Source organism: Pelobates fuscus, chromosome 8, assembly GCF_036172605.1.
Source record: "Pelobates fuscus isolate aPelFus1 chromosome 8, aPelFus1.pri, whole genome shotgun sequence".
NCBI classification, from domain to species: domain Eukaryota; kingdom Metazoa; phylum Chordata; class Amphibia; order Anura; family Pelobatidae; genus Pelobates; species Pelobates fuscus.
Window position 1 is genome coordinate 77,028,672 of NC_086324.1, and position 24,140 is coordinate 77,052,811.

Below are 24,140 nucleotides of genomic sequence, written 5' to 3' on the forward strand. Positions count from 1 at the left end.
GAACCGTTCCATTTCCTATGGCCCTACATCTGAAGCAGGACCCTGAATGGATCTGCACGGTTCGCTTATATGGACCACTTTTATAATGGAAACACCAGAAATAGCGAACCGTACCGAACCGAACCGATCCGCTCAGTGGAAACGAGGCAATAGACTACCAACAATCCAGGATTTATGTATTTCCCTTTTATATTCAAATGGAGATACTGACAAAACCTGGACTGTTGGTGGTCCATGAGGACTGGGTTGGAGACCACTGCCAACTTACCACCTATAAAATTGTATAGCCTTATAACAGCTGGCTGGCACACTAGTCTCACCCTTTTGAGAATCATAAAATTGGCTAAAATTATCAGGATTCATGATCTCAGCCAGGCAGGAGACTAATGGGCCTTGGGTAGAAATGTAAGTAATTTATTTTTTTAAAGGGTTAATCGCTGTAGTGGTTATGATGTTAGAAGTACTCTATCTCAAATCGATGGTAATAGGGCAACATGTTCTGAGACTTGTAGCATTCTTGCTGAAGCACTTCAGGAGCAAAAGGAATAAACCCCCTGTGCAGCATTTTATACTAAAATGGAGCAGATACACACTTCAGGCACCATGACCACTTCATATAACTGGAACTTGGAATAACTCATTTTGGGGGGATGAATCTAAATAGTTACTACACCAATACACCAATAGGAATACATGCTTGTTTTTTTTAAAGCTACAGTGTTCACTTTATGCTCACTTACAAAGTCTGCATAAGCAGTGGCTCTGATACAAAATTCAATATCATAAACTCAAGGTTGCTACAACAAAAGTACCTAATATTTAACATACATACAGTTGTGCTCAATAGCTTGCATACCCTGGCAAATTGGTTTTGAAAATCTGATCATGCAAAAAAAAATATTTTATCGAAGGATCGGTATCATATGAAGCCATTTATTATCCTTTTTTATTTATTTATTTAATTTTCTTTATTATGTTTTTCATGTTTTGTACATGGCATAAAAGTAGAAGCTGAAATACATAAAAACGTTAGGACATACAGGTGATACTCGAAAAATTTGAATATAGTGCAAAAGTTCATTTATTTCAGTAATGCAATGTAAAAGGGGAAACTAATATATGGGATAGACGCATTACATGCAAAGCAAGCTAGTTTAAGCCGTGATTTGTCATAAATGCGATGATTAAGGCTTACAGCTCTTGAAAACCCCAAATCCACAATCTCAGTAAATTAGAATATTGTGAAAAGGTGCAATATTCTAGGCTCACAGTGTGCCACTCTAATCAGCTAAGTAAGCCATAACACCTGCAAAGGGTTTCTGAGCCTTTAAATGATCTCTCAGTCCTCTCAGGAAGACTGCTGACCTGACAGTTGTGCAGAAAACCATCATTGACACCCTCCATAAGGAGGGAAACCCTCAAAAGGTAATTGCGAAGGAAGTTGTATCAAAGCACATTAATAGAAAGTGGAAGGGAAAAGTGTGGAAGAAAAAGGGATGACCGCAACCTAGAGAGGATTGGCAGGGAAAGACTGATCCTGGACATGGGCTTCAGATGTCGTATTCCTCTTGTCAAGCTGCTCCTGAACAACAAACAACGTCAGAAGTGTCTTACCTGGGCTAAAGAAAAACAGACCTGGTTTGGCATTGCCAAGAGAAAGATGAGAGACATGAGACCGAACAATGCAGAAGAGCTGAAGTCCGCTATTGAAGCATCCTAGTCTTCCATAACACATCAGCAGTGCCACAGGCCGATAGCTTCCATGCCACGCCGCATTGAGGCAGTAATTGCTGCAAAAGGGGCCCAAACAAAGTACTGAGTCCATTTGCATGCTTATACTTTTCAGAGGTCCGATATTGTTATATGTATACTACTTGTTTTATTGATTGCATGTAATATTCTAATTTACTGAGATTGTGGATTTGGGGTTTTCATGAGCTGTAAGCCATAACCATCGGACTAATGACAAATCACAGCTTTAACTATCTTGCTTTGCATGTATTAGTTTCCCCTTTTACGTTGCATTACTGAAATAAATTAACTTTTTCACGATATTCAAATTTTTTCGAGTATCACATGTATTTAAAACAAAGCATGATGGGGGCAGAGCCAACTAGCTAGCAGATCAGTTGCACATTTCCTGAGCTCCTGCAGTGTGAGCCCAAAACCTGCGAATATCCCAAATCCACTTGCTGGAATCTACCTGCAATTGGGCTCAACACACAGAGGAAGCTCCTACTGACCTGCCGATACCTTCCATACCGCTGAACTCGACTGGAAACCGCAGTGGCAATATGAGGCCTAGTGGAGGCACGGGGGACGGACGGCCGCCTTCCCGCCAGATGCCAACGGGGGACGGCCGCCTTCCCGCCAGATGCCAAGCGTACAGACCACACTCACCCCCCCCCCTATGGGCCGATGGGGGAGATCTCGGTCCCCACCAGATAGGGTGCTCCGACCTCCACACCAAACGATAGACGCAGCGAACTCCCTACACAAAATGGAATTGGAGGCCCACAAGATGGTGGATCACTCCGACACGAGAGTGTCAGTTAAGCGATGGCACCAAACTAACATAGCAGTAACCAAAGACTGCTCAAGAGACTCTATCACTAAAATCTTTGACAGTTTCTGGGCAAAATTGGAGGCTTGCATGCCGCCTGAAATCCTGCGCCGACAAACACCTGCTAAGGTCGGAGCTAAAGGCAGGCGGAGGACTGGGGACACTTACCAGGGCAACTCCACACCCCAGCGTCCTACAGCCAAGGCCCTCCCGGGCTGAGAGCAACACAGGGTATAACCCGAAGGTGCAGGCCACACAGGCGTAAAACCGCACAGCGACCACATAAACGACTACACAAATCTTACCGCACCACCCCTCATGGGGCGTCCCTGGACCACGCAGGTTCCCAGGCTCGTGGACCACAAGCACCGGCTCTCCTACAACCCCGGGGCAAGGGAGGATTCCCACCCCCGGACCGACGAAGCTCCGCACCACCGCGACCGAAACCGGGCGTGAGACCCAAGCTTGGCAAGTACCCACATCCCAGCGGCCGCTGGATTAGCAGCAGCAGCACGGCAATCACGGTGCACAATGGGGAAGGGAGCCCTGTGGCGCACAGCAACGGCGCGGTTCCCCGAGTCCGTGGCAACAAGACACCGGCCTCGCAACAAGCCCGGAGTGGGAGAGGGCAACCGATTAACCCCTGGTCGACCATCAACCTCAACGAGTCCATCAGGCGTGTAACTACAGCCTCCAGATCGGGCATCGGCTGATCTCACAGGAACTGACCCACAAAATTTCTCATAGCCTGTGCCTGGGCATACATGTGAGAACTCTCTTTATCTAAGCGTGCTTATTTTTACTTATACATTTTTAATACCACCGACGTTTTCGTTACTTTGCTTTATGTTTAGAGAAGCTTCCCACTTTGCAGCATTGTACGATACAATAAAGAAATGTGCACTGTATTCATATTGCTATGCCCTAAGAAGTCAACGACTCTAGCCATAAACAATTGCATATGCTGCCGGGACACTACAAAATCATATGTACCTGTTTGCCCTCTTTACTCGTCAGCAACATGTACTAGCCTGTCTATACAGTCATTATTGCATACATACAGTAACGTTAGAACTGTATTAAGCTTAACTAATACCTCTCAATCGACTAGTCTCATATCCTGGCTGTCTAAAAACATGGCACAACATGCTCGTATATTGCAGATACACTAGCTTAACTTACCGAGCATCATAGCATTTTGTGTACCTAACTTGCTTAGATGTAAGCCTGTTTAATTTTCTATTATTTTGCTATTTTTCTTATTTTAGTATTTCTCAATAGGTATTATACGTAGAGAGGCCTCTCACACTAACAAACTACCTTTTCCATAGTAAACACTCACTCTCTAATAGACCGCAATCTTTCACCCAGCATTTCTAGAAAAGTTCCTGCCAACAAGCATGTTATGCATGGATCGGTTAGACAGGAACGCTAAATCTGTTTATGTTACATAAAAATTGTGCTGATCTTTCCACATGCTGACCAACTGTTAACATATGTCTGGTTATATACTTGTCAATGCTGTTGGGGCATGACAAGCCCTCTTGTTATACTTTCATGCACTCCAAAAATAAAGAATAAAAAAATAAAATAAATCAAAAAACAAAGCATGATGAAACTGCCTATAAAGTAGTGTTAATATGTTTTTATTATATTGAAATATTTCCATCTTTTCTTGATACACTCATCGTTGGTAGTCAATAGGGACACAAATCATACATCTTCCTGTTTTTGGAATGTTTCACAAAATATGTAACAACTGTGGTGCATCAGGCTTGAACAATGTACAACCTACATATATCTCAAAGTAAAAATAATTGTTTTACAACATTTACAAACAAACCAAAAACCAAAAACAAAACAGAAACTTAGAAATAAACCTATTAGGTTATTCTCTGATGTTTTCCAATGGTGGACTGCTGATTTGTTCCACAGTTTGATCGTTGATATTTTCCACCGATGGGCTGTTGATTCTTTCCACTGGTTGATCACTTATATCTTCCACGGGTTGACTACTAATCCTTTCCACAGGTTGATCGCTTATATTTTCTATAAATGGACTGCTAATTCTTTCCACGGGTTCACTGATGATATTTTCTATTGGAAGCACACTGCTATTTTCCACATCAGGTTTTGGTAGAAGCTCCACAAAACTTGGTTCTGCAGGTAAAAAAAAATAATCCAATTTTACCTAGCATTCTGCCAATTATCTATTCTATCTTCTAAGTATACAATAACATGTCATGTATGGATAGATTGAGCCACATCATGTTTTGCATCCAACTTGTGCATAATGGTTCAAACTTGTTTGCCTACAACTAAACTCCCTACTAAACATTCATCCATTGATATATTAATACATAAATTAATTACTAAGACCCAAACACTATAAGTGCTGCAAGTGAAAATCACTTCTGACAAAAAGTTATAGGAACATTCTGAGCACCATAACAAAATTCATTGGAATTAAGTTATGTGGTCATGAGGTCCCTAGTGCCAGCTTACGTTTAGGGGTTGACCTGTTACGAATGGTTTAACCATAAAGTCTTGAATCCAGCACCATTTAGCTCTGCCCCTGTCCTTCCACTTCTCTTTTTTTCATGAATGGTTTAACCACTAAAGGTAAGCCATTGCAGAGGACCTCCTGGCACCATAGAAACGTAATTCTGATGATGTTGGTGCCCATAGTGTCCCTTTACGTTAAAATGAAAATATATCATTCTTATGTTAACAGTGTGTTTCGTAAGCAGTGACTTGCCATCTTTATGAAGAGACAGAGGATGACAGAACATTTAAAATATATCGCTTACTTCTAATAATTAGCCACAACACAAAAAGCCTATGCTTAATATCGTGTAGGTCCCCCTCGTGCTACCAAAACAGCTCTGATGCGTTCAGGCATGGACTCCACATGACCTTTGAATGTGGTCTGTGGTATTTGGCACCAAGACATTAGCAGCAGATTATTTGGCACCAAGACATTAGCAGTAGATCCTTTAAGTCCTGCAATTGTTATATGAGACTTCCATGGATCCGATTTGTTGTTCCAGCACATCCCACAGATGCTCAATATATAGGGATAATTGTGGGACAAAATATTAATATGTCTCACAAATCGGATTGAGATCTTGGAGACAAAGGCAACAACTTCAACTTTTTGTTATGTTCCTCAAACCATTCCTAAACAATTCTTGCAACATGGCAGGATGCATTATCCTACTGAAAGAAACCACTGGCATAAAGGAACACCATTGCCATGAAGGGATTACACTGTCTGCAACAATCTCTAGACAGTTGGTATGTGTCAAAGTAACATCCACATGAATGCCAGGACCCAAGGTTGCCCAGGGCATAACGCCACCAGCTGCCTTCTTCTTATAGTGCATCCTGTTGCCATCTCTACAACAGATATATGACGCAAATGCAACTGGCCATCCACCTGATCTAAAATAAAACAAGATTCATCAGAACCTTCTTCCATTGCTCCATGGTCCAGATCTGACACACATGTCCCCATACACAGCAAACTGCAACGCATTGTGTGTTCTGACACCTTTCTATCACGGCCAGCATTACTTTTTTCAGCAATTTGAACTACAGTACCAAATGGGCTAGCCTTCATTCCCCATGTGCATCAATGATCCTTGGGCACCCGTGACCCTGATACTGGTTCACTTTTGTAGGTACTTACCATTGCACATCACAAGACTTGCTGTTTTGGAGATGCTCTGACCCAGTCGTCAAGCCATCACTATTTGGCCATTGTCAAAATCACTCAGATTTTTTCGTTTGCCCATTCTTCCTGCTTCCAGGACATAACATTCAAGAACTGACTTCCACTGGCTGCCTAATGTATCCCACCATTTGACAGGTCCATTGTAACAAAATAGTCACTCTCATTCACTTCACCTGTGTCACGGTTCTCGCCGTGACATCCAGACGGCCAGACGATTTGAACCTGGGTACTTTGCGGTCCTGGGCCTGCTGTTTCTCCTCTGAGCCACTATACAGCTCAAGTATCAGCCTGAAGTCTGATCTTGCCTTGTATCCAGCATTGGGGCTGGAATTTACCTGTGGCAGTTCCTGTCAATTATGGTCCACCTGTAGTTTATGCCTAATTAGCCAGGTATAAGACACTGCATCTTCTGAGGGCAGTGTCAGTTCATTGACTCTGGTTCCTGTGTTGGTGTTTGTGTTCCAATGTTTTCCAGTTGGCTCCTGACCTTGGCTTCTATTCGTGTATCCTGACTTCTGGCATCCTCTGACTTTGGCTTACCCTCGTTTATCCTGACTTCTGTCACCCTCTGACCTTTGGCTTACCATCGACGATTCTCCTGCTTGTGTCCTTACCTGTACTGCGATTTGGAGCAATATCCTGCACAGGCCAGGTGAATTCTTACCTGACCACCTTGGCCTGTGTTTAATTGCAAGGGTGAGCACATATCTCTGTCTACCGGACTCCCAACAAAGGTAAGCCGTGACAACCTGCCAGTGTTTTTAATGTTGTGGCTGATCAGTGTATACAAAAAATATTGAGGAATTTAGAACCCATACATTGCCACCATCCTCACCAATGATGATCCTAGCACACCAGAATACTGGAGATTGATATAGCATTTCATGGGTTTAAAAAGTTGACATAAAAATACTGCTTTGCCTTGAAATTAGTTATGTTCATTGCACCAAGCATTTTCACGTATCACATGCTTTACATACACTTGTGTATCAAAGCTAATGTCAACATACATTAGCTTTGCCGTTCTCGTCTGTCCTCATTCTCTCACTGTAATTAGGATGCAGAAGGAGACAGTGTGGTGCATTAAATGGAATCAAAATACGCAACTGAGTACCGTTTAACGTTAGAAACACCTTTTAACTCATTAACCACTGTTGTATAATAAGATCAAATTCACCAATTTGAGGATAGCTCTGTGGGTAGTGCATCTACTAGTAATTGCAGTGGAGATGTCCAATTTATAATATGGCAATGTAAGTTTTGTTTTATATCCGAATGCCATACCCTGTAATAATATCATTATGTTGTAGCCCACATCAGTGTGACAGCTGAAAGGTCTCAGGATCAACACATCCTCACCATGAAAATCGATGTTGGTTATTTTCTGCAGTATTTTCATACTCTGATATATAAGCTAACATCTTGAGAGTTAAATACTGGCATTTTGTGAAATCACAACAAGACATCTGAATTATACATCTGAACTTAAATGTTGTCACATGAGTGATATTTAATTTACAGTGACATTTAGAGATACTGTAATGAAATTATAAAAAAATGCTACTTACCAATAACTGCTTGTTCGCTTGGTTTGTCATTTATTTCATATTCTTGGGGCAATCCTAGCCCAATTGCTTTTTCCTGAATTAAATAATTTTAAACATTTTAGTGATTAAAATAAACCACACAATTGTCTAAATAGATTTGCTACCCATCAATAAAGTTTCTAATTAAAATAAATTTGTGACCACATTGTGTCAGTACATCTTTTCAAGGGCGCAGTACATCATGTTTTTAAGAGATAAGTGAAGCAAAGTTTGATTAGCTCACCTTCCAACCATTTATAAGTTTTACTCCGCATTTTTCATGCACCCATGTGTCTGATCTGTAATTTCTTGACTCAACAAGGGACTCTCAGAAAACACGATCTATACCTATGGTTTGCAAAACCATTAGACATTATCAAAATAGATGTTGCCAGGTCCTACAAAGCATTTCTTTTAGAGATGGTTGACTAAGCAAAACACAAGTTGTCTTAAACTATAACATATCTAGTATTTTTCGTTTGTACCACAAATTCTTTTTCATAAGGGTCACACAAAGAAACTCATTATGTGTGGCAAACCTAGCCACTTATAGAACCGAACTGTATATTTAACCGAACTGTATATTTCTTTTGCTGTTAACCGTATTGTGTAATGTATGCGGCATTCGTGTGTTACAGCACACGAATGCCGCTAGTGTTCAGTCTGATTATCCACGAACAGTGAATCACCGCACTGTTCGTGGAATAAGCAAAGTACCGAATGGGAGACCACCCATAGCAGGTTGTGTGTCTCCAATTAGGAACTTTGCAACAATGTATCGGTGTTAATTGCGTTCTGTTGCGGGGGGCCGCCTTTCGTGTACCGAACACGAGGCAGCAGCCATCTTTGTTCGCGGAAAGCCAGCGGGGTTTTATTGTCGAGTGCCTGGAACTAAATTCGGCTACTTGGCAGCACAAGCCCCGCTGGACTTCCGAGCCATTCCGAGTTTTCCGTTTTCGAGACTTTTATTCCCTCAGTTCATACAATCGTTTAAACTAAGTGGTCCTGATACGGGAAAATGAACCGCGTTCGGTTATTTGTGCTGGGATCTGGGCGCAAGTTCCCTTAACTGTGCGCCCAGGTCCCAGCTATGTAATAAAGAGTTAAATAGCTGTCTAGCACGAATATTATGTTGGTTATAGATTTTAATATAAAAACTGTATTTCTCTGTACCAAGGGATAATCCCATTAGCAATGCATTCTGGGTTAATTATCTCCTTGGTACAGCAGTGTATGATGAGTATTCTGGCTGTAAAGCTCAGTCCCCCATGTAGTCCCCTACTGTACAAACCCTGCATTGTGACTTGGGAAACCCCTTACAATTGTAACCACATAAATACTGTGCCTGTGATTAAAAACCTCAGTTGACCTCTAAGCTATGTGTCGTCTAGTTCTTGGGAGAAAGGGATTGTAACTACGCTACCTGGATTTTGCCTGCTTTGTATCTGCTTTATTCTGTCTGCCAGCAGAGATCCCGTGGATAATACTACTACTCCGCTACATGACGCAGCTTTGTTTTTCAAGGAAACCATGAAACTATTAAAAGAACTAACTAGGCTCTCTAATGGTCCATAATCATTTGTTCTAAAAGCCCCTACACTACCTAAGTTGCTTCCTCCAGTAGTCCCCACCCCCTAGCCTCACCCTCCAATCTACTCCCTGGCACTTTATTTTGAGTCTTTCAAAAAGCAAATGGGCCGAACAGCCTTCTTCAACAGAGTTTAAAATAATAAAAAAAAAAAGTAACCCTCCATAAATTGTAAAATGTATAAATATATTATCCAGGGCAGACTTGAGAACTAGAAATCTAATTAAAACATGTTATTGATATATACATTTGCAGTAAAATAGATCTACTCACATCATACTCTTTGTGTACACATTGCACCTATTCATAATAGGTGTGGCCTGGGCAGATGGTCAAGTTATCATGGGAGTATGTTTCAAAATAATGGGGCCCAAAATAGTGGAGGAAGTAAATGAGTGATCATGTTTACTGGGGTGAATAAAAATGGACTGTTACTTACTATGTTATTTAATAATTAGGAAGGATTTATGAGATATTTAACATTAGGACATCACTTGTAAAAACAAGGGGGGTGTACTAGCGCTAATTTTAGTGAATGTGACAAAGTGAACAAGCTGCTTCAACTTCAAATTCTTATCTTTATACAATAGTGGAAAAAGTGAAACGTGAAGTGAAGCGCTGATATTTTAAACAATGTGAGGTATAAAAATGCAAGGATAATACCTTAAATTCATACATACAGGTCCATAAGTGTCATATAGTACCTTAAAATAAAACACAAATAAAGCAAAATAGTGTATCCTGTGATATACAAAAAAGGGTGTATAAAATATATAGATTTCCCACTCACACTTTCGAGAGCTAATAGATATAGCTCAATAAAATAGCCTGTAGGATCCGTAAAGGCGATCCTAATCCCTTCTTTTGGTGGGAATTCTTCCTCTTCCTTGGTCTCTAAAATCAGGAGAGGTATATGGTGCAGTACCTTAGATAAAAGTTTTCAAAAGGATAAAATAAAATGGGTACTTACAAACCCAGAGCCTTCCAAATCGGCTCTGATCAGGAGCATATGTGGTTAAGGACCACAAACCTTCTTTGTTCTAATGAAAGTAGCAGGAACAATGCCAGTAGTGTTTAAAAAATATTATAAATACTTTATTACATAAAACTATATAACATATAAAAACACTTTACTAGGCATAAAAAAGTCCAATTTCCATGAAGACAAATAATCTCCAACTTCCCAGGACGCGTTTCGCTGTAGTAGCTTCCTCAACTGGATATTCAAAAAATGGTAAAGTCTTCATTTTCCTCCTTGGACCTGTTCCTGCTTTTATACAACTCCATAAGTCCGTGTTATCAGTCCGGCTTGTAAATTCGCGGGCTATCTCCATGGTGACGGTGACGCCCTGCGTTCCAAGCCTCACTTTCAGTTCTTTCTCGTGGTTCCGCCATCACTTCCGGTCACGTGGGGGTATGCCGATACGTCATGCGTTCCAAATTTGCGGTTCATTGGGATCGTATTTCCGGTAAAACATAATAAATGAGTAAACCATAAAAGAGAAAACCGTACTGTCCCTTAAAGGGACTCTATAGTCACCATATAAAAGCAAGAAAGACAGGTCCCCCAGCCTTCCTTCTTGCTTTTATATGTACTTTCATTTATTAAAAATAAATTCCGAGGTGTTTTTATATTAAAAACTTACCTCCGTTCCAGCGCCGAGCTCCCCGCTAGGCCGCGCCCCCTTTTTCGTCAAAATGACGAAATCGCGGGGCCCAATGGGACGGCTTCGCGCTGCACCAATCGCATTCTTCATAGAGCGGCATTGAATGCCGCCCTATGAAGAACCTGAGCGCTTTACCGCGCATGTGCGCGGAATGCGCGTTCGCGAGCTGAGCTGTCTGACTGACAGCTCAGCTCGCTTTCTAAAATTATCAATAAGGGGGGGGACCTACTGTCCCCCCCCGGCCCCCACCCCTGTGCGGCGGGTGGGGGCCCTAAAATTATCAATAAGGGGGGGACCTACTGTCCCCCCCCTAAAATTATCCCTACTGTCCCCCTAAAATTATCCCTACTGTCCCCCCCCTAAAATTATCAATGAGGGGGGGACCTACTATCCCCCCCCGGCCCCCACCCCTGTGCGGTGGGTGGGGGCCCTAAAATTATCAATGAGGGGGGGACCTACTGTCCCCCCCCGGCCCCCACCCCTGAGCGGCGGGTGGGGGCCCTAAAATTATCAATGAGGGGGGGGACTTACTGCCCCCCCCGGCCCCCACCCCTGAGCGGCGGGTGGGGGCCCTACAATTATCAATAAGGGGGGGACCTACTGTCCCCCCCGGCCCCCACCCCTGTGCGGCGGGTGGGGGCCCTAAAATTATCAATGAGGGGGGGGACTTACTGCCCCCCCCGGTCCCCACCCCTGAGCGGCGGGTGGGGGCCCTAAAATTATCAATAAGGGGGGGGACCTATTGTCCCCCCCGGCCCCCACCCCTGAGCGGTGGGTGGGGGCCCTAAATACAAAGGGGGGGGGACCCTAGTTAACCCTCCCCCCCCCCCAAAAAAAAAATATCTCCCTACCTACCCCCCTCACCCTAAAAATAATGAGGGGGGACCATTAACTAAAAACCTGTAAAAAAGAAAAAATGAGATAAAATCAACTTACCATTCGATGTTTTCTTTCTTCTAAAATCTTCTTTCTTCAGCCCCAAAAAAGGCCAAATAAAAATCCATAATAACCGACGCAATTAAAAAAAAAAAAAAAAAAAACGAGCGCAAAAAAAAATAATCCATCTTCACCCATGGAGGGCTCCGCGCAGACTGAGCTCCGCAGGGCGGGGGAAGGCTTATAAAGCCTTGCCCCGCCCTGCAATTATGCTAAGAACACTCTGATTGGTGGGTTTAAGCCAATCAGAGTGCTCTTTGTCATTTTACAAGCGTGGGAAAGTTCTTTGGAATTTTCCCACGCTTGTAAAATGACACAGAGCACTGTGATTGGATGGATTTAAAGCCATCCAATCACAGTGCTCTGTGTCATTTTACAAGCATGGTAAAGTTCTTTGGAATTTTCTCACGCTTGTAAAATGACACCGAGCACTGTGATTGGATGGATTTCAAGCCATCCAATCACAGTGCTCTTTGTCATTTTACAAGCGTGGGAAAGTTCTTTGGAATTTTCCCACGCTTGTAAAATGACACAGAGCACTGTGATTGGATGGATTTAAAGCCATCCAATCACAGTGCTCTGTGTCATTTTACAAGCGTGGGAAAGTTCTTTGGAATTTTCCCACGCTTGTAAAATGACACAGAGCACTGTGATTGGATGGATTTCAAGCCATCCAATCACAGTGCTCTTTGTCATTTTACAAGCGTGGGAAAGTTCTTTGGAATTTTCCCACGCTTGTAAAATGACACAGAGCACTGTGATTGGATGGCTTGAAATCCATCCAATCACAGTGCTCTGTGTCATTTTACAAGCGTGGGAAAATTCCAAAGAACTTTCCCACGCTTGTAAAATGACAAAGAGCACTCTGATTGGTTTAAACCCACCAATCAGAGTGTTCTTAGCCTAATTGCAGGGCGGGGCAAGGCTTTATAAGCCTTCCCCACCCTGCGGAGCTCAGTCTGCGCGGAGCCCTCCATGGGTGAAGACGGATTATTTTTTTTGCGCTCGTTTTTTTTTTTTTTTTTTTAATTGCGTCGGTTATTATGGATTTTTATTTGGCCTTTTTTGGGCTAAAGAAAGAAGATTTTAGAAGAAAGAAAACATCGAATGGTAAGTTGATTTTATCTCATTTTTTCTTTTTTACAGGTTTTTAGTTAATGTTCCCCCCCTCATTATTTTTAGGGTGAGGGGGGTAGGTAGGGAGATAATTTTTTTTTGGGGGGGGGGGGGGGGGGGGGTTAACTAGGGTCCCCCCCCTATGTATTTAGGGCCCCCACCCACCGCTCAGGGGTGGGGGCCGGGGGGGACAGTAGGTCCCCCCTTATTGATAATTTTAGGGCCCCCACCCGCCGCACAGGGGTGGGGGCCGGGGGGGGGGACAGTAGGTCCCCCCCCCTTATCGATAATTTTAGGGCCCCCACCCACCGCTCAGGGGTGGGGGCCGGGGGGGGGACAGTAGGTCCCCCCCCCTTATCGATAATTTTAGGGCCCCCACCCACCGCTCAGGGGTGGGGGCCGGGGGAGGACACCCCTTATCGATAATTTTAGGGCCCCCACCCGCCGCACAGGGGTGGGGGCCGGGGGGGGACAGTAGGTCCCCCCCCTTATTGATAATTTTAGGGCCCCCACCCACCGCTCAGGGGTGGGGGCCGGGGGGGGGACAATAGGTCCCCCCCTTATTGATAATTTTAGGGCCCCCACCCGCCGCACAGGGGTGGGGGCCGGGGGGGGACAGTAGGTCTCCCCCCCCCCCCTTCAACCACTATTGTGGACCGTAGGCGTCCCTGTGGGTTCGGGCTTCAGCTGTCAGCTGAAGCTGAAGCTGTCAGCTGAAGCCACGCCCACAGCAGTGCTGACAGGCTATCAGCACACAAAGCGCGTTCACAGTGCTTTGTGTGCTGATAGCCCGTCTGATGCATTCACCCAGAATGCATCGGACGAGAGGCCTTTTTAGGGCCTCTGAAATCGGAAGTCCCTCTGGTGGCCGTCTGATTGACTGCAACAAGAGGTGTTCCAAGCTTCCAATGTAAACACTGCATTTTCTCAGAAAATACAGTGCTTACAAGAAAAAGGCTCCGGGTAGCTGTAGCACTCACCTGAACAACCTCTTTAAGCTGAAGTTGTTCAGGTGACTATAGTGTCCCTTTAATCATAACTGTATATAATCATTATATAAAGTGATTAAATTATTTCCTTATTATCATATATCTATAGATAGAAGAATAATATTTATGGACAAGGGAATACTTTTATGTGCAATATAATCAAGTGTTCAAAGGCTAGTATAATCGTATATTCTTTTTATAAAAAAGAGAGCAAATCCTTTTCTTGTTCCAGCATAACTTTGTAGATAAAAACGTAGTATATAGAGGTTAAGGTGTGATTCTACATACCTACTATTAAAAGAATAGTATAAGATTCTGTTTTATAAGTATAAAACGAACCGTAAACTCAAACTTCTTTTTAAAAAATTAAGAACTGTATATAAACATAGTGTCATCTGAATAAAAAAGAAACTTAAAAAGAATTTTAAAAAGAATTTTAAAAAGAATTGAAAAATAGATGAAAATCTAACTTTAAAATTCTATTTTTAAAAATGGCACATCTCGAAATCTGTGTTAAGACCATAGGGAATCAGTGTATTTAATTTAAAAATCCATTCCATTTCTTTTCTGCTCAATTAAGTATCAAAATCCCCTCCTCTCCAATCTTTTTCTAGTTTTTTTATTCCCAAGAATTTTGTGTTTTATAAGATTATTCGAGTGGCACGTCAGAAATTCTTTAATTTGATACTCCGTTCCCTCTCTGCTTAGAAAATTCTTAATGTGTCTTTTCCTATTTAAATATTTTTTTTATTTAAATAGGAAAAGACACATTAAGAATTTTCTAAGCAGAGAGGGAACGGAGTATCAAATTAAAGAATTTCTGACGTGCCACTCGAATAATCTTATAAAACACAAAATTCTTGGGAATAAAAAACTAGAAAAAGATTGGAGAGGAGGGGATTTTGATACTTAATTGAGCAGAAAAGAAATGGAATGGATTTTTAAATTAAATACACTGATTCCCTATGGTCTTAAGACAGATTTCGAGATGTGCCATTTTTTAAAATAGAATTTTAAAGTTAGATTTTCATCTATTTTTCAATTCTTTTTAAAATTATTTTTAAAATTCTTTTTAAGTTTCTTTTTTATTCAGATGACACTATGTTTATATACAGTTCTTAATTTTTTAAAAAGAAGTTTGAGTTTACAGTTCGTTTTATACTTATAAAACAGAATCTTATACTATTCTTTTAATAGTAGGTATGTAGAATCACACCTTAACCTCTATATACTACGTTTTTATCTACAAAGATATGCTGGAACAAGAAAAGGATTTGCTCTCTCTTTTTTATAAAAAGAATATACGATTATACTAGCCTTTGAACACTTGATTATATTGCACATAAAAGTATTCCCTTGTCCATAAATATTATTCTTCTATCTATAGATATATGATAATAAGGAAATAATTTAATCACTTTATATAATGATTATATACAGTTATGATTAAGGGACAGTACGGTTTTCTCTTTTATGGTTTACTCATTTATTATGTTTTACCGGAAATACGATCCCAATGAACCGCAAATTTGGAACGCATGACGTATCGGCATACCCCCACGTGACCGGAAGTGATGGCGGAACCACGAGAAAGAACTGAAAGTGAGGCTTGGAACGCAGGGCGTCACCGTCACCATGGAGATAGCCCGCGAATTTACAAGCCGGACTGATAACACGGACTTATGGAGTTGTATAAAAGCAGGAACAGGTCCAAGGAGGAAAATGAAGACTTTACCATTTTTTGAATATCCAGTTGAGGAAGCTACTACAGCGAAACGCGTCCTGGGAAGTTGGAGATTATTTGTCTTCATGGAAATTGGACTTTTTTATGCCTAGTAAAGTGTTTTTATATGTTATATAGTTTTATGTAATAAAGTATTTATAATATTTTTTAAACACTACTGGCATTGTTCCTGCTACTTTCATTAGAACAAAGAAGGTTTGTGGTCCTTAACCACATATGCTCCTGATCAGAGCCGATTTGGAAGGCTCTGGGTTTGTAAGTACCCATTTTATTTTATCCTTTTGAAAACTTTTATCTAAGGTACTGCACCATATACCTCTCCTGATTTTAGAGACCAAGGAAGAGGAAGAATTCCCACCAAAAGAAGGGATTAGGATCGCCTTTACGGATCCTACAGGCTATTTTATTGAGCTATATCTATTAGCTCTCGAAAGTGTGAGTGGGAAATCTATATATTTTATACACCCTTTTTTGTATATCACAGGATACACTATTTTGCTTTATTTGTGTTTTATTTTAAGGTACTATATGACACTTATGGACCTGTATGTATGAATTTAAGGTATTATCCTTGCATTTTTATACCTCACATTGTTTAAAATATCAGCGCTTCACTTCACGTTTCACTTTTAGGACATCACTTGTTTAACTTTTGTGAAATAAAATTCCTTGACTGATTTGGATAAAAGTTTTGCTCAATTAGTCAAAGAGGGGATACTAAAATCTATAGAATGGTAATTAAATATCAACTATTGAACGATAACAACTATATAAATCACTATTGTAACCTGGGTGGATCTAAATAATGGGGATATTAATGGGTGTCTTATTGAACAGGGCTTGCAATAAAGGGTAAGAAGCAAGACGATTATATGTCACTGTAATTGTTCTAATGATGCTATGACTGCAAGATAAATAGGATAAATATTACTGCTTTATGTCAATAATACAATTTAAAGTGCACTCATCTGTTGCATAATTAAATCAATACCCAAATAATCAATTGTAAAATTATTGTTGTACAGATCTAATAACAAGCAATTACATTATTATTTCAGGTTCTAATGGTTGAGTCCAAGTGTTTGCGTATCGCCACTCATAAATGATTTCTCTCATTTGTGTAAATGCAGTTTCCACAATATTAAATTCTGGTCACTATAAAACCCCAGTCGTTTGCAATTAGTGTAAAATAATTAATTCTAACTCAGTTGCTGTTTTTCATCCTTTATATTGACCCGCTCCCACCAAAACAATAGAGATACTTACCTCTGAAAGTGCTATGTTTGATGCAGGTTTACAGCTTTAATCCTGGCCCTCCGTGTTTGCATAGGGTGTACTGTGCATCCTTTACAAACCTCTACTTAGTAGGGCTGTGTAGCATAAGTCTTGTAGCAGTAATGATTGGAAATGAATTCATGAAAAGACATGAATGAAACTACTTTGTAAAGTAATAGAAGCTAAAGTATGGCTTTAATAAAATGTAACTTTTTCATGTTTTTTTTTTATGAAGACCGCCCATGGAGCCTTGTGTGTGGCTTTAAACCCACCAGTCTATAATTGAAACCTGTTTTATAAACTTGTTACAAGTTTCTATAATTAGAGAAAAATAGGGCTACTGGTTGGCAACTCGAAAACGAATTGCCCTCCAAATAGACCTTATATCCTTATATTACACAAAAGGCTTGTACTGCAGGTACCCACTAGGGGGAGTCTTGCATGCAGGTAGCCAGAAAACAAAAAACTCTTTAATAATCCCTCTTGAGGAAAAGAAAAAATATATATATACAAGTGTAGATTAAAAATAAGGACCTAGTGGGGTAGAGTCATAGCTACGCCAGGCTTTACTATAAAGAACACATAAACTGTGGAGATATTAATGTGGCTTCAAAGGTGTGCCAGATATTCCACTAGAATAGTTGTATCAAAATGACCGGGGGTACAAAGTATGCAGCAACAGTTGCTAAAACATCAGGTTTTATTTTGTATCAAATAATAGAGGATACAGTATATGCACCCAGAAATGCAAGATACAAACACAATAGTACCTAGTATGCCTTCAAATATACCTTGGATAAATATCACTTATTAGGTAAGGAACAGGTACAAGTGTAAGGGGTATTAGCCTAGAGATAGCTTAGAGGCTGCAGATTACAGTGCATTTCAAATTTAGAAGAAATGGAGAGATTCCCTTAAATGCCATAAACTTATATCCCATGCATAAAGCACATATTGATTCTTGAGGCAAAAGGTATATGGAAACCCATACTAAATCACAAAGAAAAGCATAGTGATAAAATATGTAGCAATATGTAACAAGATGCCTAAACAGCTAAATGTGATTTGGGGGTAGGAGTCCCTAGCATCTTGTACATATCTTATAAACAGTCTTTAGCAGTGCCCAGGATCGTAGGAATGTCAAAACCCCACAATTGTCCAAACAAGAAAATTTAAAATAGAATAATCCGCTCTATGTGAGCTGCTCAACGCGTGTTTCGGCGATACAAATCGCCTTTGTCAAGAGCCGTTTGCAGAGTGGATGGCGCCTCTTTTTAAATGGGTTTTAGAACTTCCCCCCAGTGTGACGTAATCCTCACTGTCCAATCGGTGAGTCCGTGTGGACAGGAGGGGGCGGAGTAATCCCTCCCCTAATGCAGGGTCCATATTTGCAGTTAACCCTAATCGGGAACAGAGTGCCGATGTGGATCTATCAAATGACCCGGGCACCATAGAAGGCTGCAAGGGATTAAATATTATAGTCCGAAAAGTCCCCAGAGATAACGATAATGAGACTCGTTGTGAGTCCATAGAGATATAAGGGTCGTCCAAGAATATTAGTAGTCCATCAGTATTTTTCAAAATAACCGGATGTACGAATAAACGGGACTAGTGCTTAAAGGAGTCTGGAAAAATTCCAGTATATAAACCAGAGTACATAGATCCAGTTGTTATATAGGACGGTTTTTCTATGATAGGCATACAAGTGCCATGATTTGGGAACAAACTAAAGATTCTAGATGTGTATACAAAGAGGCGTAAATGAACACTTATAAAAGGATAAATAAATGTTCATTGTAGGTTAAAATAGAATAAGTAATTAGCTTCAAACATTAAGGGAAAACAGAGAATTTGTTAGGGTAGCATGGTGTGTTGACAAGTATTATTAAAGGGTTAGTAGCATAACCTTAAATAGGTGAAAAGGTGCCGACCATACATCTTGTAAATGTACATACAAAGTATTTACACAACATTTACAAAATATTTACAAAAAGAATGACCTGACAGGATTGAATTGGTGTTATTTAGATAAAGGGGGCGAAGGAAAAACCTTCATTGAGACCTTTTGGGTGTAGTGTTTTAAGTTGGAAAATCCAGAAACTTTCCCGTTGTCTCAAAAAACGGTCATAGTTGCCCCTGCGTCTATCCTTTCGGACCAATTCTAGTCCACAGAACCGAAGCCCCTGTGGATTACCAGCATGAGCCTCTTTTAAATGACGACCTATGGGGGTATCAACGAGCAGTTTAGGTGATCTGACATGCTCTTTGATACACTCCTAGAAAGGGTCTAAAAGTTTTTCCCACGTATTGCAAATGACAGGTACATGTGAGGAGGTATACTAGACCTGCGGTGTTGCAGTTGAAAAAAGATTTGATCTTAAACAATCTTTTTCCAGTGCTATCGAAGATGATCTTGGAGTCGCGTTTGATACATTTACAAGCCACACAGTGGCCACATTGATATGATCCCACCGTAGTGTTGTGTAGCCAGGTACGTATAGGGGGAGAGTGAAAATGGCTTGGAACGAGGATGTTCCTGAGGTTCTTCCCTCTACGGGCGGTCATTTCGACTCTAGGTCCCAGGACCCTTTTGAGGTGAGTGTCATCCAATAGGCACGGCCAGAACTTTTGAAACTTTAGAGATGGGCCATTTGGACGACCCAATACCACGCCAACCCCCATACCACACGCGCAACAGGGGCCGGGGGGGGAGAAGCACAACAAGGAGACGACGGTACTAACCAATAAACTCCAAATTATCAACCTTTCCATGCATCCTCTAACTACTCAGGAAATAAATGTTTTATCTAAGGGCCTCTCCTTTGTGCCTGTTCCACCCTTTAACAAGTTTATATGGGTAAAAGATTTACATCTATTTGTTAGAAAACTTGCTTTATGCAAGTATCATCAAATCAAATTGGATAAGAAGTTAAAAGATCTAGGCATTCTCGACAAGGATTATGACTGCTTAATGACTCTGATATCTCTCCTTGACGAGAATGATACTGACACCACCACCTATCAGACAAATTTGAAACCCCCGAGTCGATTTACACCAAACCTGGGGAATTTCAAAAATATCGAATTTTTTCTAGAATCAGTTAAGTTTGCAATTGATAATATTCACCATAAGGACTTGGACGTACAGCCAAATATGAACCTCACGAAATCTGAGAACAAAGCTCTGCAGGCACTTAAAGGAGATACCACAATCACTATCAAGCCAGCCGATAAGGGAGGGAATATTGTCATTTTAAACACAACTGATTACATCAAGATGTCTCTTAAGATACTTGAAAACAGAGACACATACCAACCTCTTGAAAAAGATCCCACGAACACATTCCTTCAAGATTATCGAGTGATTTTGGATATGGGCCGCAGTAGAGGGGTGCTATCCAGGGAGGAGTATGACTTTATTCTCAATAAACTCCCTAGGATAGCTACCTTCTACTGCCTGCCCAAAGTCCACAAAAATCAAATTAACCCCCCCGGACGCCCCATAGTATCCGGTGTTGACAACCTCACCCAAAATGGCAGTATCTACCTTGATAGGGTTCTTCGCCCATTTGTGGAAAAACTACCCTCCTACATACAAGATACCAAGCAGACACTGGTCCGCCTTTCAAGCTTAAAAGTCCCTGAGTCTGTGTCACTCTGTAGCCTTGACGTGGAGGCCTTATACTCCTCTATTCCACACAAGGGGGGCATCCAACATGTGAAACATTTCCTAGACAAAAGGGGCCCTGCCTTCAGTGACCATTCCCTTTTCACCCTGGAGCTTCTTGAATTTCTTCTCAGCCACAACTACTTCCTCTTTAACGAGAAATTTTACCATCAGGTACAGGGCACTGCGATGGGGACGGCTTGTGCCCCATCGTATGCCAACCTCCATCTGGTCTGGTGGGAGGAAGTAGTTGTGGCGAAAAATACAGCCTTTACACCATATAGACCTTTTATCCATCATTGGGCTCGTTATATTGACGATATTCTGATCCTGTGGACAGGTAGTGAGGACCTATTTAAAAGCTTTGTATCACTTCTTAATACTAACAATTTGAACTTATTCTTTACATCGGAGTTTGGGGGGGATACACTGAACTTTTTAGACCTCACAATCACAATAAGTGGAGATTCCATCAGTACCACATTATATAAAAAAACAACATCCTCTAATAGCCTCCTACGGTGGGAAAGTTTCCACCCCCAACCACTCAAACGGGGGATCCCCACCGGGCAGTATATTAGAGCCCGTAGGAATTGCAGCGACATCGAAGACTTTAACGTACAAGCTAATGTACTACGACAGCAGTTCAAGGATAAGGGCTATCCGAACAAATGCCTTAAAAAAGCTTACAAAAGAGCTTTAGAGGCAGATAGGGATAGCCTTTTATCGCCTAAGAAAGTGGAGTTCTCCACTAAACCACAACCCCCACGTTTGATAGCCACATTTGATTCAGGCTGGGAGGCCGTCAGAACTGTGTTTCAAAAGTTCTGGCCGTGCCTATTGGATGACACTCACCTCAAAAGGGTCCTGGGACCTAGAGTCGAAATGACCGCCCGTAGAGGGAAGAACCTCAGGAACATCCTCGTTCCAAGCCATTTTCACTCTCCCCCTATACGTACCTGGCTACACAACACTACGGTGGGATCATATCAATGTGGCCACTGTGTGGCTTGTAAATTTATCAAACGCGACTCCAAGATCATCTTCGATAGCACTGGAAAAAGATCGTTTAAGATCAAATCTTTTTTCAACTGCAACACCGCAGGTCTAGTATACCTCCTCACATGTACCTGTCATTTGCAATACGTGGGAAAAACTTTTAGACCCTTTCTAGGAGTGTATCAAAGAGCATGTCAGATCACCTAAACTGCTCGTTGATACCCCCATAGGTCGTCATTTAAAAGAGGCTCATGCTGGTAATCCACAGGGGCTTCGGTTCTGTGGACTAGAATTGGTCCGAAAGGATAGACGCAGGGGCAACTATGACCGTTTTTTGAGACAATGGGAAAGTTTCTGGATTTTCCAACTTAAAACACTACACCCAAAAGGTCTCAATTAAGGTTTTTCCTTCGCCCCCTTTATCTAAATAACACCAATTCAATCCTGTCAGGTCATTCTTTTTGTAAATATTTTGTAAATGTTGTGTAAATACTTTGTATGTACATTTACAAGATGTATGGTCGGCACCTTTTCACCTATTTAAGGTTATGCTACTAACCCTTTAATAATACTTGTCAACACACCATGCTACCCTAACAAATTCTCTGTTTTCCCTTAATGTTTGAAGCTAATTACTTCTTCTATTTTAACCTACAATGAACATTTATTTATCCTTTTATAAGTGTTCATTTACGCCTCTTTGTATACACATCTAGAATCTTTAGTTTGTTCCCAAATCATGGCACTTGTATGCCTATCATAGAAAAACCGTCCTATATAACAACTGGATCTATGTACTCTGGTTTATATACTGGAATTTTTCCAGACTCCTTTAAGTACTAGTCCCGTTTATTCGTACATCCGGTTATTTTGAAAAATACTGATGGACTACTAATATTCTTGGACGACCCTTATATCTCTATGGACTCACAACGAGTCTCATTATCGTTATCTCTGGGGACTTTTCGGACTACAATATTTAATCCCTTGCAGCCTTCTATGGTGCCCGGGTCATTTGATAGATCCACATCGGCACTCTGTTCCCGATTAGGGTTAACTGCAAATATGGACCCTGCATTAGGGGAGGGATTACTCCGCCCCCTCCTGTCCACACGGACTCACCGATTGGACAGTGAGGATTACGTCACACTGGGGGGAAGTTCTAAAACCCATTTAAAAAGAGGCGCCATCCACTCTGCAAACGGCTCTTGACAAAGGCGATTTGTATCGCCGAAACACGCGTTGAGCAGCTCACATAGAGCGGATTATTCTATTTTAAATTTTCTTGTTTGGACAATTGTGGGGTTTTGACATTCCTACGATCCTGGGCACTGCTAAAGACTGTTTATAAGATATGTACAAGATGCTAGGGACTCCTACCCCCAAATCACATTTAGCTGTTTAGGCATCTTGTTACATATTGCTACATATTTTATCACTATGCTTTTCTTTGTGATTTAGTATGGGTTTCCATATACCTTTTGCCTCAAGAATCAATATGTGCTTTATGCATGGGATATAAGTTTATGGCATTTAAGGGAATCTCTCCATTTCTTCTAAATTTGAAATGCACTGTAATCTGCAGCCTCTAAGCTATCTCTAGGCTAATACCCCTTACACTTGTACCTGTTCCTTACCTAATAAGTGATATTTATCCAAGGTATATTTGAAGGCATACTAGGTACTATTGTGTTTGTATCTTGCATTTCTGGGTGCATATACTGTATCCTCTATTATTTGATACAAAATAAAACCTGATGTTTTAGCAACTGTTGCTGCATACTTTGTACCCCCGGTCATTTTGATACAACTATTCTAGTGGAATATCTGGCACACCTTTGAAGCCACATTAATATCTCCACAGTTTATGTGTTCTTTATAGTAAAGCCTGGCGTAGCTATGACTCTACCCCACTAGGTCCTTATTTTTAATCTACACTTGTATATATATATTTTTTCTTTTCCTCAAGAGGGATTATTAAAGAGTTTTTTGTTTTCTGGCTACCTGCATGCAAGACTCCCCCTAGTGGGTACCTGCAGTACAAGCCTTTTGTGTAATATAAGGATATAAGGTCTATTTGGAGGGCAATTCGTTTTCGAGTTGCCAACCAGTAGCCCTATTTTTCTCTATATCTCCAGGGGTTATGCCCCATTGTATCCTATAACCACCACAACACTGGCGGATGGATTTAATCCATTTCCTTCCAGGGTTGTTCTTTAAGTTTCTATAATTAGTTGACTTGTGCATGGCAAAAAACATTTAGTTAACACGAAC

The 24,140-nt window shown here is 41.1% G+C and overlaps 1 protein-coding gene across 1 annotated transcript in view; it reads right to left on the reverse strand.

Moving 5' to 3' along the window:
• Positions 1 to 4,415: 4,415 nt before the first annotated feature.
• The window catches only part of MDH1B (malate dehydrogenase 1B), a 43,407-nt gene continuing 23,682 nt past the window's right edge, over positions 4,416 to 24,140 (reverse strand). Inside the window, exons 9-10 of the mRNA XM_063428755.1 lie at positions 7,868 to 7,940; positions 4,416 to 4,723 (exon numbers count right to left, since the gene is read on the reverse strand). Coding sequence (XP_063284825.1) covers positions 4,452 to 4,723; positions 7,868 to 7,940 — 345 coding nt within the window. The 3' untranslated portion in view covers positions 4,416 to 4,451. The remainder of the gene's footprint in view (positions 4,724 to 7,867; positions 7,941 to 24,140) is intronic.